Genomic DNA, 14,212 nt, shown 5'->3' on the forward strand with positions numbered 1-14,212 from the left:
TCCAAGAGAGTTGGTGTTAAGTGCTCTTGCCACAAAAATTATAGCTATGTAAGGCAATATATATGTTAATTAGCTAGATTTAACTATTCCACAATGTATATGTGCTTCAAATGCATAGAATGTTATCTTTCAATTAAAAAATAAATTTGAAAAAATATTTTTTGAAATTAATTTCATGGTTCTCTTTTTCAAAAATGTGTCATTTAGAATATTTAAATGTAGCCTCTTTTACAGCTTGTACTGTATTTCTATTGGACGATGCTGCTCTAGATACTGGGTGTACAATATTGAATAGTGGTCAGAGACAGATAGTAAATAAGCACGTTTAAATATCCAAGTCATCTAATTCTAGACTGTGAAATAAGTGCTGTGATCTTCCCAATTGCTTCTCATCCCACCTTTGCTCTCTCTGGCCCCTCTATTCATTTGCGGCATTTTCCTAGCCACTTCTCTTGGTTAGTGGGGCTTATCTAACTTACACAGTTGTCCTCTCTCAGGAACTCTGGCTAATTTCTCCCTTTTGGGGTCTTGCAACTACTGTGACCATCTGTTTAAATATTTCTTTGGTGACTAAAAAAACAAACTAAAGCTATCCAAATTCCAAAGGCAAACAGAATTCTTCATCCCTCTTCAATAGAAATCTTCATTCTTTCTTTCCTTTATTGTCAAAATGACCATTTCCTCCAATGCTATGGAAATTGGGAGTTTTCATCCACAGAGTGGGTGGTTTGTATCCAAACAGCAGGGCATATGTCTGTCTAGTTCATGCCAGCCTTCCAGTAGACACTACAGCTTCCCCATGGGACTCGGAACATCACTCACCTTCTAGCCATAGCACATATCCTTTGTATGTGGACCAACTCACACAATAACATTCCCATTATATCCATTTCAGTACAGTGTATGAATGACACTTTATGCCAGTTGGCCTTTTCCTGAAACAAAGCAATCATATTGGTAAGAAAGCAAGGGAGATATTATAATAACATTAGGTGGAAAACAGAGTTAAGTGACCAAGTTAGAAATGGTTAATGAATGGCTGTGTCAAGCCGTTCAACTATTTAATTCATGTTTATCAAGTCTGTTTTATAAATCCAGACCTGTGTCAGGCACTGGCTATGATGGGAGGATAACTTCTAAAGTTCTTGTAAATTTGCTGCCTAATTTCTAAAGTTCTTGTAAATTTGCTGCCTTTAAGATGTTTTTAGAAAGATAATTCTAAAACATAAACAAAACGCTAATAAAACAATTAAAGGACAGGACCAAATCAAAATGTATGGCAAGGATGTTAAGGACTGGGAGAGGTCAGGAAGGAAGATGTGGATGAAATTTGCAGACACCTTGAAAAAACTCTTGGAGAAAATGGACCTTGATATCTGGATGTGACTTAAACAGGTCAGGAGGAGAGAGAACAGCTTGACCCAAATGGAGTGGAACGGGATGCATGAGAGAAAACAGTGGGAGACAATGTTGCCCAGGACCCTATAGTCAATCAGGAAATGTGACTTCCAGGCCTTTTGATCCCAGTAAAGTGGGAGAGAAGAGACAACATTTTCTGCGTTTTGGTTTTCTCCAAAGTTAAATACCAGAATATAAGCAACAACATGCATAACACTGGAAATAGTTGCATTTATTGGACATTCTATCTTACTACAGGGTATGCACTGAGAGGTGCAGTTATTTCTGCATCTCGCAGAAGGTGTCACATGACTATTGCCTTCAGGTGTAGCTTAGTAGCAGCTGCAAGTAGAGTTTCATTATAGCCACAGAATGTCTTTTGCCAAAATGAACACCAGTTATCAGGATCGTAGAATGTCTAGCCAGTGCTCAAAGAAATTCATTCCATATACTACACAGGAGCCAACATGAACAAAATACTCCTTGTTATTACTCACTTCCTGAATGAGTTTCACCTCCAAGCAGAGGATGCCTAGAAAAGAAAAAAAACAACAACTTAAGCTTCAAATTTCAACATATCTTTGGGCTTTTGAAATCATTTAAATGAATCTTTTAGGCTTTTTCTCTAGAACAGATTTATTGAGATATAATTCATATGTCACAAAACTCACCTATTTAAAGTATAAAATTCAAGGGTTTTAGGTATATTCACGGAGCTGTGTGACTGCCAGTTCTACAGTAACCTTGGAAACTCTTTACCCATTAGCAATCACTCCTCATTTCCCTTCCCATCTCCCTCCTCCCTGCTCCCCGACTGCCCCCTGATTCCTAGACAATCACTAATTCACTCTCTGTGTTTATAGATTTTCCTATTCTGGAAATATCATGTAAACAGAGTCATACATTATGTGGTCCCTTGTGATGGATTGGCTTCTTTTATTTAGCATAATGTTTTCAAGATTCCTCCATGTTGTAGCCTCTATCAGTATTTTATTCTTTTGGTTGCAAATACCATGCCATTGTATGGACATACCACATTTTATTTACTCCCTCTGCAATTGGCAGACTTTTGGTCTGTTTCCACTTTGGGGCTATTATGAATGATGTGTCTATAAAAACTCATGTAAAAGTTTTTATGCGGACATATATTTTTATTTCTCCTGAATGAAATACATTTAATTCTCATTTTTCACAGGAGTTATGTTCTATAAAGTTGTCATCATCACTGAATTAGCAAATGCTGAGCCACTGCTCCTAGGTAAAATACAGGATTAGGTCTGGGAGACTGCTGGTCACAATATTTTTGTCAATCCATCCGTATGTAACCTTGTTTTGTGTGTTTCTGTTTAGAGATACTTTACTGAAAAAAGAATATATATATATAGTAAATTTCTTTGCTTTTTAGCCTCACAACAATGCTATCCACTATGCTTTTTTATCGATTGTTATCTCTGGAATTCACAAATTTAGACAACTTTTTTCTATCGCTCCATTACTTTCTGTGCATGTTTCTTTAGCATTTTCTGGAGTGGTCTCACATACAGATCAGTGAATTTCCTCTCTCTCCTTCTGGATGTAAGTACTAGTGCTTGATTAACATTGAACTCAAGGCCAGCAGCACTATGATGCATGCCTGAGTGAAACTTACCTAACACGGGTGTTTTCTCCATAAGGAGTTTCACCGAATTCCTCACTCTGCCATTCTGAAAGTGCATGTCTCCCTCTTAGGCTTTTTATCGTCACCTAAAGCAACAGAGAATGAGGACAATCATCTGAATTAACTTAAAGAAATCTTTACAACAGAAGAGAAAGGTGTTTGGGGATTAGATTTCTAGCCAGGGTCAGTGAGGTTTTCCGTCCTGATTGAATTCTTCTGAAAACTTTTTAATGTTGCAAAATGCTTTGACTGAGCAGCCTTAGGTTACTCCATAAGCATTCTTTTTATTTCTTTCAGTAATATGGATGGTACATTTAAAAAGTCTGACTGAATTTTTGCCTCCAGTTTGAAACTCATATTTTAAACATAATCTTGAAGCCAGAAATTTTAAATATATTCATTGAGGTCAATTCATCAAACTTTATGGAGTTTCTACCCTGGTTCATATATCAACCTTTCTCTGGATGCAGCAAGACACTCTAATGAAAGTGATGTCTTAGTTCTTTTTGTGCTACTGTAACAGAGCACCACAGCCTGAGTAATTCATGATGAACATACATGTACTCAGCTCATGGTTCTGGAGGCTGGGAAGTCCAAGACAGAGGGGTTGCATCTGGTGAGGGTTTTCTTGCTGTGTCATAACATGTTGGAGGGCATTACATGGTGACGAAGAGGAAGTGAGGGTTGAACAGCAATCCCACTCTCTTGATCACAAACCCACTCTCTCCATAACAGCATGAATCCATCCACGACGGCTCAGACCTCTTAACGGTCCCACCGCTCAACACTGTTGTGTTAGGGATTAAGTTTCCAACACATTCAAACCATAGCAGATGATATAATCTAGAGTTGCAAAGAGCCATTAATTTGGGATTTTGGTAGCTACGAATATGCAATTAAAATTCTGCATAGTTGGCTGGGTGTCGGTGGCTCATACCTGTAATCCCAGCACTTTGGGAGGCCAAGGTGGGCAGATCACTTCAGGTCACTTGTTTGAGACCAGCCTGGCCAATATGGTGGCCATCTCTACTAAAAATACAAAAAATTAGCCAGGCGTAGGGTGTATGCCTGTAATCCCAGCTACTCAGGAGGCTGAGGTGGAAGAATCACTGGAACCCAGGAGGCAGAGGTTGCACTAAGCCGAGACTGTACCACTGCACTCCAGCCTGGGAGACAGAGTGAGACGCCATCTCAAAAAAAAGAAAAAAACTTCTGCATAGTTGTGTATCCATCAGTGTCATTAGAGCAGTTAGGGTTAGTGGCACTTAAAATTGCACTATGTGAATAACTGGCCCCTTTTATAAAGTAGCTTACTTAGTGTGTACTGTTGGCATGAAAGGCTGCCTAACTTGTCAGGGCCTCACAGCCCCTCTATTATCAGGTACCTAAAATTGCCTGGTCCCTCCCGTACAACTATGGCATAACTATATCCCATGATACATTATTATATAACAATTGATTTTCCTCTTCTTTTTTTTTTATTTTTCTATATAATGATGAGATTGTCCAGGAAAGGAGAAGTCTAGGAATATATATATTAAAACTACCATTGTGAAACTAACATATTTCCCTACTGAACCCTCAAGTTAGTGTATAAATTGTTGTCATCTCTCATTCTTTACCCGGACATCTTTCTGTCAATTGGAAAAATGTTGGGTTGCCATAGACCTCCCTGTGTTACCTGTCTCCTCTTTTGACTTTTATGTCACACAAGTTACTAATCCCACAAACCAACCCTCTGCTCCATTCATTCAGTACACATTTGAAGGTCCTCCATTGTGGTAATGTGGTGCTAGGTGCTGGCTCCTCACTATCAATGAGACAATTTCCTAGACTTTAAAGAAGTTTTGCCCTCTCATGAGGCGGACTAATATGAAAACAAGTAAGTACAATAATTCCATGTTCTGTAAAAGAATGTACAAGGCACCCAGGAGACCCAAAGACTGGTTCTCACTTCTCCCAGACAGTAGAGGGAGCCAGAAGTGGTTTCAGGCTGGTGCAGTGGCTCACTCCTACAGTCCCGGCACTTCGGGAGGCCAAGGCAGGAGCATTGCTTGAGGCTAGGAGTTCAAGGCCAGTCTGGAAAACAGGTTGTAGACATTCTTTCTCTGCAAACAATAAAAAAGTATTATCCAGGTGTGGTGGCATGTGTCTGTGATCCTAGCTACTCTGGAGGTTGACGTGAAAAGATTGCTTGAACCCAAGGAGTTCCAGGCTGCAGTGAGCTATGATGGCACCACTGCACTCCAGCCTGAGTGACAGAGCAAGACCCTGCAGCTAAAGAAAAAAAAAAAAAAAAGAAGCAGCAGCAGCTTCACCTCAAGGAATTGATGAGATGAGCCAGGAAGAAAGATTCTAGTACAACTGATTTAGACATGGAGTGATTCAGAAGGGCGTCCCAGCATTTCCTTTAAGAAAGGCTTAAAGATGAAAACCCATACAGACAGTCCTGATTTACATTATTTTTTTTTATCTTACAATTAGGAGAATGTGAGTCCAATATGAGACTCTAGTTCTTTGATTATAATACTTCCCTTTATTTTCTGTCTGCTTCTCCAATTCTCCTGGTGCCAGCCTCCTTGATAACAGGGCATGGAGTCATATTCATCTACCACAGCATCTAACACAATTAGTAGGTCCTTAAAAATGTGTTGGGTAAATGAATACCATAAATCCATTTTTCATTCATTAAGGGCAACTCTTTGCCCTGGAAACTAGTTCTCAGTCATTTTGTGTGTTGATGCTGGCCTCTGTCTCTGGGCCCCTAGATTTTCTTTAGACATTTCTAGCTGTTAAAGCTTCAGGGAGAAAGGCCAGACATGGCTGGAGTTTTCATTGGAAGTGGTGAAACAGATGCACAGATTCTAAAGAGAATGCACAGATGAACAGATACACAGGTTCTAAGACTGAGAATTAAGCTCTGGCTTATGAACTTGTTCCTAATTTTAAAAAATTAAACTTTTTGACCTATGTCATGCATAAGTAGGTAGAAAAAATGGTATACTTCAAGCAACCACTTTCACCCTGATAATCTTCCTTTTTAAAAATGGGTGAGACTTGATTTCATTCTTTTTTATGAATGAGTAGTATTCCATGGTGTATGTGTGTGTGTGTGTGTGTGTGTGTGTGTGTATTTACATTTTCTTTATCCAGTCATCTATTGATGGTCACTTATTGATTCAGTATCTTTGCTATTATGAATAGTGCTGCAATAAACATAAAAGTGAAGTTATCTTTTTAACACAATGATTTTTTTTCCTTTGGGTAGATACCCATTAGTGGGATTTCTGGATCAAATGGTAGTTCTATTTTTAGTTCTTTGTTATGCTAATAGCCCAGACTTCACTGCTCTGCAATCTATCCGTGTCCACAAAACTGCACTTGTACCCCTCAAATGTATACAAATTTTAAAAAGTGAGACTAATATATATCCTCTAGCATGCAGTAAAGAGACACCAAGTTTGGTCTTTCATTCCTCTTGCATGATCTACTCCTCATTTAATGGGCTGGAACCCTTCAGGAACTCCCTGATTTGCCTCTTCCTGGTGATTCTGGTCTATGCCATCTCCCTGGCTTCCATGCCATCTCCTAAGCTTGACAGGGAAGGTAGGTAGCTCGGGGGACCCAGGAAGCCAACCCTGCCCCTTCCCTCCAGGTCCATTTCATCTCCATAGTATTCCACACAGATGTAAAAGTAGTCACACTTTTTTGTTTTTTTATCTCTGTGGAGAAAACTTCAAGCACTTTGGCTTTAAACTCTTAGCAAGAGTATTGCCAAAGGGCACAACCTCAGGGCTACTAGATTTCCTAGCAGGAGAGGACCCATTGGGAAAGCTCCTCCTCTCTCCAGTGGTCCTTTTCCACTCACTGACCACCTCCATCCCAGCACCAATGTTTGGAGTCTCTCCCTGAACTTCAGGTCAGCCTCTTGCTCCTGGGACACACACACCCCTCTTCCTTCCAAGGATGAAATGCTAATTATCAGAGATATTACAGACTAATGCCTTAAGGTGGAAGGAGTTCATTTCCAAACTACCACATAATTTGTAAGGCAATACTCTCTCTAGCAGTCTGGACATCTTATTACTATGCAGATAAACTATGTAATTCCCTTCCTCCAGCCAGTCGCCACCCTCATCCTCCTCACCATCCAATTGTAAATTGTTCTCTCTGGGCTCACTAGGAATAAGAGAAGGGGCCATTGTGGGGCCATATACTCATTGCAGCTGTCTCTTTAGCAAAGAGATGCTTGGCTATTGTTGCACCCTTAAGGAACAGATTAACTTCTTATCTAAAAGTCTGTTCTACCCTCCATTTCTAACTAAGCAGGAGGGGAAGCAATGGATTACTCCTCCCCTTCATAAGTATAGGTAATTGATGACCTGCACGCACAATAGCGGGTCACAGGCTCTGACCAAGGTTTTACTTTTTTCTAAATTATGGTTCATTTTCATTAAGCCTTACAAAGGAATAAAAATCCAGCTGGATTTAAGCATTTTGTGCAGCATTTAATGAATCACCTTTCCTGAAGAAAAGGGAAATTACACAAACTCTCCCAGAAAATCTAGCCAGCACAGTCATCATAGCTTTATGATACAGAATCGAGTTAATTATGAAAAACACTCAATTCCTTAAAGAAATCTTTAAAAATCTTGAACATCATGGCCATGTATCCTGGTGAGGCTAAAATTGGTCAAAAGCAGAGCAGAATAATAAATGATAATTTCTGCTAAATAATTCAGGCTATCCGAACTCTGATATTTTACTGACTTTAATGAGTATAATGGGTCCAATTAGAGACTGCTTTCCTTTACTGTGCCAGACTCAATATGCTCTCTCTTAATTGTGGGCTTCTTTTTTATTTGGATAACTCATCTCTACAAATTTGTCCTGAAATCCCAGTATCTGGCGTTAATAGCTACTAACTAACTGTATGTCAAAGTCAGTCACTGAGTAAGTTTTGATCATGATTATCATGAAGAAAATGAGATTGCACTGGGGCCTGTCAGCGGGTGGGGGGCTAGAGGAGGGATAGCATTAGGAGAAATACCTAATGTAGATGATGGGTTGATGGGTGCAGCAAACCACCATGGCAAATGTATACCTATGTAACAAACCTGCACGTTCTGCACATATATCCCAGAACTTAAAGTATAAAAAAAAAAAATTAAAAAGAAGATTAGTAGAAAGCAAGGCAAAAAGAGAGAGAGAGAGAGAGAGATTGCAGAACAAAAACTAGATGTTTCAATACACTAGTTCGTCTGGGAGAAGCCTCATTTGTAAAAGAATGGAATGGGTATCTCTCAAACGTGGCCTTTCTTTCTCCCTGTGCAGGGAAGTGATGCCGACATGGTGGATAAGAACAAGTGCTGCACACTCTGCAACATGTCATTCACTTCAGCGGTGGTGGCCGATTCCCATTATCAAGGCAAAATCCACGCCAAGAGGTTAAAACTCTTGCTAGGAGAGAAGACCCCATTAAAGACCACAGGTACGTGCAGGAACAGTGATCGCGGGGAGACCCTGAAAACCAAGTGCTGGCCTGTCATGCGGATCATGCTCCTCCTTCACAGGCAGTTGTCAGAACCAGAGCCTAATGGTAGACATCACTCAAAGCCTTTAGGGTGGCTGAGCTCAGCAGACCTGGCTGTTGTAAGATCCCTAAATACCATTTCAGGTGCTCATTCTATCACCCTGGCTCCTTCTGATGAAGTATTGCAGCAGCTTGCATCTGCTGAAGAGCTGTGTGTGTTCTGCAAGATGTTGTCTATCATGCCTACTGTGTATTATATAAGATGTGATATCTATTCTGTTTTCTAGATTCCGTCTGCAATTAGAGTGGATCATGCATGCTGAGTTATGTGTAATAGAGAGGTCCGCTACCAATGTCTGTATAATGCAGGACATCATCCCTTTTTTACCTTGGCAGGGGAGGGTGGGAGGAAAAGAAAGAAAAATTGTAATCTTTAAAACTACTTTAGTGTGCCAAGAACTGAATTTTTTTTTTTTCTTCTGAGATCACATTCTCATCATCTTTGCAGGGGACCCTGTGATTCATCTTGCAGGAGATCCTGTGATTCAAGCCTATTAACTTTCACAAGTAAAACCTTAAATATTGAAAACTGATGATTTGACCTTTTAGTTGCTTAACTAAAATAAATTCTTTGGCGGTCTATCACATCATGAAACTAAAATACTCTTATAATGTAATGAAGATAAACTATTTGGACAAGATTTATGTTGTGGCAGAAATGTGACCAAACAGGTTATAATCCAGAGAAGTTGGGGGCATATTTCATGGTGCCTACTCTTTCCAAGCAATTAAAATTTAGCAGTACATTTTATCTGCTGTCTAATGAATCATGCATAAACTGTAGGTGTAATTATTTTGTAAATGGTGTTTTGGAAACTGGAGAGAGTCTGAAACAATGCTTGGCTTTTATTCTTACCACTGTTTTTCTTAAGAAAAATGTATTCTTTTACCTAGAGAATCGCAAGGAATCATTTTACTGTATTTTTCTAGTTAGTTTAACTAAACAACATTGTTTTTGTAAAGGTGGCTGTGACATTCAGGCATAGGATGAGGTTGTAAAACACATGAAATCTGGAGACAAACTCTGTATGTTTGGGGGCACAGGTTGTGTATCAACCTTTGACAAGCAGCCAGTCAATTGAAACTCCTGATTCTTGCTCCCTTAAAGGTTGCATATTCATCTTGTAACCTACTCCCCATCAAATCTCTTAAAATAGACATCTCAAAAAAAAGTCACTGGAAAATTTTTACCTGTTTTCCATGAATTAATAACCAGCCCATTTGTTCTCTCTGCTGAAGCAGAATATTTCTGTTAACTTAAATTTTGGAGGTAATGATGGAAGAGGAGAAGGTGTGTGTTTGCTTATCACATCAATTAGCAAATGGAAGAGTTATTCTTTCTGCAAAAAAAAAAAAAAAGAAAAAAAAAAAGAGTCGCCACATGGTAAAACTAGTTCTTCATGAATTTAAATACAGTTTCAAGACAACAGAGCATCCACATGTTTTCCTGAATTCAAACACCCTCAGACCTGGGAAATGGAACTTGAGGGTAATTTGTTAGCCGTCATCAATATATTCCACAGGAAAAGGAAAAAAAAAGTGCAGCCTTTACTTCATGGCTTAGTCTTGGCTGTTCATGGGACTGGCTCAGCCCTCCCTGTTGCAGAAACCAGGTTGCTGGATAGGCAAGAAGGGAATGAATAGGGTGTGGTGCACCGAAAGCTATGGCTCAGGTTGGTACTGCCTTGTGCCAGTACCCCCTTCACACCCAGCTCATACCCCCTTCTGCAGTGTGCCCTCCCATCCATTCCCCTCTGAAGCTGCTTTGAGCAGAAAGGATCTTGGAAAGTGGCAGCACCAGACAGATCAGAGGACCTGGGAAGCTAAACTGGCTCCTGGCTTGGGTTGGTGTCAACCCAACTGTTCATAGGGAGCAGAGAAAGCAAGGCCTCCTACTAGAGGGAGCAAGTAGTCAGACATGAGGCAGATTGGTTAATAGGAGAAAAGACATGCAAATGTATGCAATGTGTATACATGAGAGCCTTCAGAATGAAGACCCAAATGCAGTAGAAATTGGTCATTTTTATGGTTACTTCAGCAAAGTAAGGGCAGCCGTGTAGAAATATGATAGCACAAAAAGGGAATGATCTAATGCTGTTGGACAGAGTGGGGATACCCAGCAAGGCCTGTCTGTCAAGAGTCTGTTTGGTCTCTCTGAGCAGCACTCCTTCCTTCTGGGTGTGGGGCAGGACCCTCTCGGGAAAGGGGGTCTAATGTCCTACTCTCCAACAAGGTTGATCAGATAATTTCTTTATGGTCAGTTTTTACATAGAAAGGTGAGGGGAGTGAGGGGGAAGGTACAGTAATAATTTTTAGGATTTTATGGCTGGCTTTGGGAAATAGGGGGTTATGGTTTCTATGACCTGCCTTGGAGAAGCAGGTTTCCAGGCTAGCCTTGGGGGAGAATGGAACAGGGAGACAGAAGGGTAGGAGAATGTCAGAGAAAAACTTCACTTCTGAAGCTGTTGCTCAGGTCTTCATTTTAAGATATTGTTTCCTGAGTCCCAACAGCAGAAGTAATCTTTGTGGGGGTGTCTCAGGTTAAGGGTTGAAGGCCCGATAGGAGGATGGCACCAGCATCAGAGGCTCTGGGCCCAGGGAGCATGGAGATGAACCAACAGTGTGCTGGTGTTGGGAGAGCCTGGCAGATGGTAGCAAGGCCTGCTGCAGTCCTGGGTTCTAGGAAAGGATAGGCTGTGAAGACCGTGGCAGGACACCACCCTTTAATGCAAGCATGCTGGGCTGGAGACCACGCGTAGGGAACAAAACAGGAACCTGAATTCTAGCCTTAGAGTATAAGGTAGAGGCTTCACCTCAAATTACTGCAAGTACAGGAGAAAGATCAGGAGGCAGTGGAAAAGCAAACCCACACTATGGCCTCCTGAACTATCAAGTACAGCTCCCTGAATGCAGTTGGGATGGCCATCCTCCCTTCCTGCCTGCAGCCACACCCAGCAGCAGCTTCTGCAGGGCTTCACCTTCCACGTAGTGGCTGCCTTGTGCTCCTCTAGGAAATGCTCTGCCTAATTAACCAAGTTGGCTTGAAATTATTTCTATAATAAAAACAAAAGGGAAAGAAAAAGAATATAGAAAATCCAATCAAATGAATCAAGATGCAAGGGAACCATTCTGCTCAGGTATGCTGCACCCACCCCTGTGAATAACAGGCTCTTGAACTGGGGTGATCTCTGTGTTGGAATAATAGAACTACAACTCATTGCTTCTGCCAGCTACTTCATCTGATGAGGGTGAGCAGTTGGGATCTGTGAATCCCTGCCTTTCTACCCCAACAAGCTGCACTTTGATCAAGCATCTTCTGGGTCTCCTGCAGAATGAGTTGCAACTTGAGTTGCCTTCTCCAGATGGGTGCATGTTTACTAGAATTTCTGAAATGCTTAGCAGAGCCGCTGGAATAACACTCATTCATTTGCATACTGTCTGTGGCTGCTTTTATGCTGCAATGGCAGAATTGAGTCGTTATAACAGGGATGATCCAGGCCACAAAGCCTAAAATATTTGCTCTGTGGTTCTTTACATAAAAAGTTTGCTGACTCCTGATCTAGATACTGGATGATCTTGAGGAATATGCAACAAGGGGGCAATGAGTTTTTTATATAGAAACTCACAACAGGTGCTAGTGTGAGTTTCTTTATAAAATGGAAGCAGTCTTCCAGGCTATGCACCAGTCGGGACCTGGGGAGGTGCCTGGGATAGGGACTGAAGAAAAGGATGTGACTGAGAGCAGGCTCATACCTGTAATTCCAACACTCTGGGAGGCTGAGGCTGGAAGACTGCTTGAGCCCAGGAATTTGATACCAGCCTGGGCAACATAGTGAGACTCTTTCTCTACAAAAAATTAAAAATTAGCCAGGCATAATGGCACATGTCTGTAGTCCAAGCTCCTTGGGAGGCTGAGGTGGGAGGATCCATTTAGCCCGGGATGTCGATGCTGTAGTAAGCTGAGGTTGCACCACTGCACTCCATCCTGGGTGACAGAGTGAAACCCTGTCTTAGGCAAAACAAGAAAAAAGACCCGAGTCACTGGGTTTAGGGCACACTTTAATGCAGTATGATCTCATTTTAGCTTAACTAGTTATAGTTGCAAAAAAAACCTATTTCCAAAAAAAATGACATTCTGAGATTCCAGGGGAATGTGAATTTGAGGGGACACTAACCCAGTATACGAGCAAACTCCAGTTAACTGACAGTGACCGGCAAAGTTCACAGGCCCTGATTCTGTGCCTGCCAGCTCGTGATTCTCCTCCCCCAACCTCTTTTTGTTAATGATAAATCCATATCAGCAAGATCTCATTCAAAATCCTGAAGAAAACATCATTTAACTATTCTCTTTAGAAACTTACTTTTAAAGAAAATATGAATGAGAGAAAATCTGATGTACGGAAAAAATCCTTAAACTACAGTTATTCTCCATTTTCCACCATTCATCAAAGTGATTTTTAAGATTATGCATAATCGGAATGGTTAGGTTCTATCTAGCATTAATAAGAACATTCATCTGCGTCTATAGCAGAGACTTTGCTTATCAGACATCCATTTGCTTTTTATCTTCCCCAGACTTGGAACTGATTGTATGTTAAGACCTGGCTACAAGAGGGAAGAGAGCCATTCAACTGCATTAAATTTTGCATGAACAAGAAATAAGCCTTTATTTTGATACTTTGTGGTTGTATGGTATTACAGGAAAGTCTAATCTATCCTGGTGGCTACATTATCCCTTAAAGTTATTGTTTCAGTTATAAGCTTTTACGAACACATCTATCATTCACAGTAAAAATGGATATGAGTGCAATCTTTCATATAGTTCCCAGACATCATTAGTTTAACAGGTAATGACATCAAATTTAACAATAACCTTTCTTTCATTTTTGACCCTTCAGAGTTTGAAGTGGCCCTAGGGTTATGTGTGTCTTCACTAACCAGGCTGGATGGATAGAGAACCATTCTGAGGTGTGCTCTGCAGGGACCACAGTTATTACCACCTTTATTCATGACTGCACTTCTGGGCACATAGTAGGCATTTAATTAATACTTATTAGATGTGTAAAAATTGGAAGCATATATTAGAATAATGACAGGCAGTTAAGTGTCTATAGTTTTATTTTCAAATTTAGTTACCTTGGTTATTTCAATTTTAGTCAAATATGATGGTAAAAAACAGTGGTTTTCCAGTTTAACAGAAAGTTGTCATCCCTATCCACTTGCTTGATCTTACAAAACTCTTTTCTTTGTAAAATAGGTGCTACACAGAATACCAGAGGTCACAAACAGAGGCTATGAAGTCAGACCCAGTTTTAAATTCTGCTTATATCCATGGGAACGTTCACAGGTGGTTTTAACTCTTCAGCCCTCAATTTGTTATAAATAAAGTGACAGAAACACATTACAGAATTATTATAGTAATGCAGAAGATGTAAGTAAAATACCATAGTGCCTGCCACACAATTCAGTGTGGAATAGATATATTTTTGTATGTAAATACATGTAAGTGTATGCATACACACAACTGATCCTCATTGTTTGAGGATTCTGTATTTATGAATCCA

At 40.4% G+C, this 14,212-nt stretch overlaps 1 protein-coding gene across 1 annotated transcript in view; it reads left to right on the forward strand.

Moving 5' to 3' along the window:
* ZMAT4 (zinc finger, matrin-type 4) overlaps positions 1–14,212 on the forward strand; it is a 290,370-nt gene that overhangs the window by 104,393 nt on the left and 171,765 nt on the right. Inside the window, exon 4 of the mRNA XM_011960748.1 lies at positions 8,390–8,546. Within this exon, the coding sequence (XP_011816138.1) occupies positions 8,390–8,546 (157 nt within the window). The remainder of the gene's footprint in view (positions 1–8,389; positions 8,547–14,212) is intronic.

This window comes from Colobus angolensis, unplaced genomic scaffold (genome assembly GCF_000951035.1).
Source record: "Colobus angolensis palliatus isolate OR3802 unplaced genomic scaffold, Cang.pa_1.0 Scaffold52, whole genome shotgun sequence".
NCBI lineage: Eukaryota > Metazoa > Chordata > Mammalia > Primates > Cercopithecidae > Colobus > Colobus angolensis.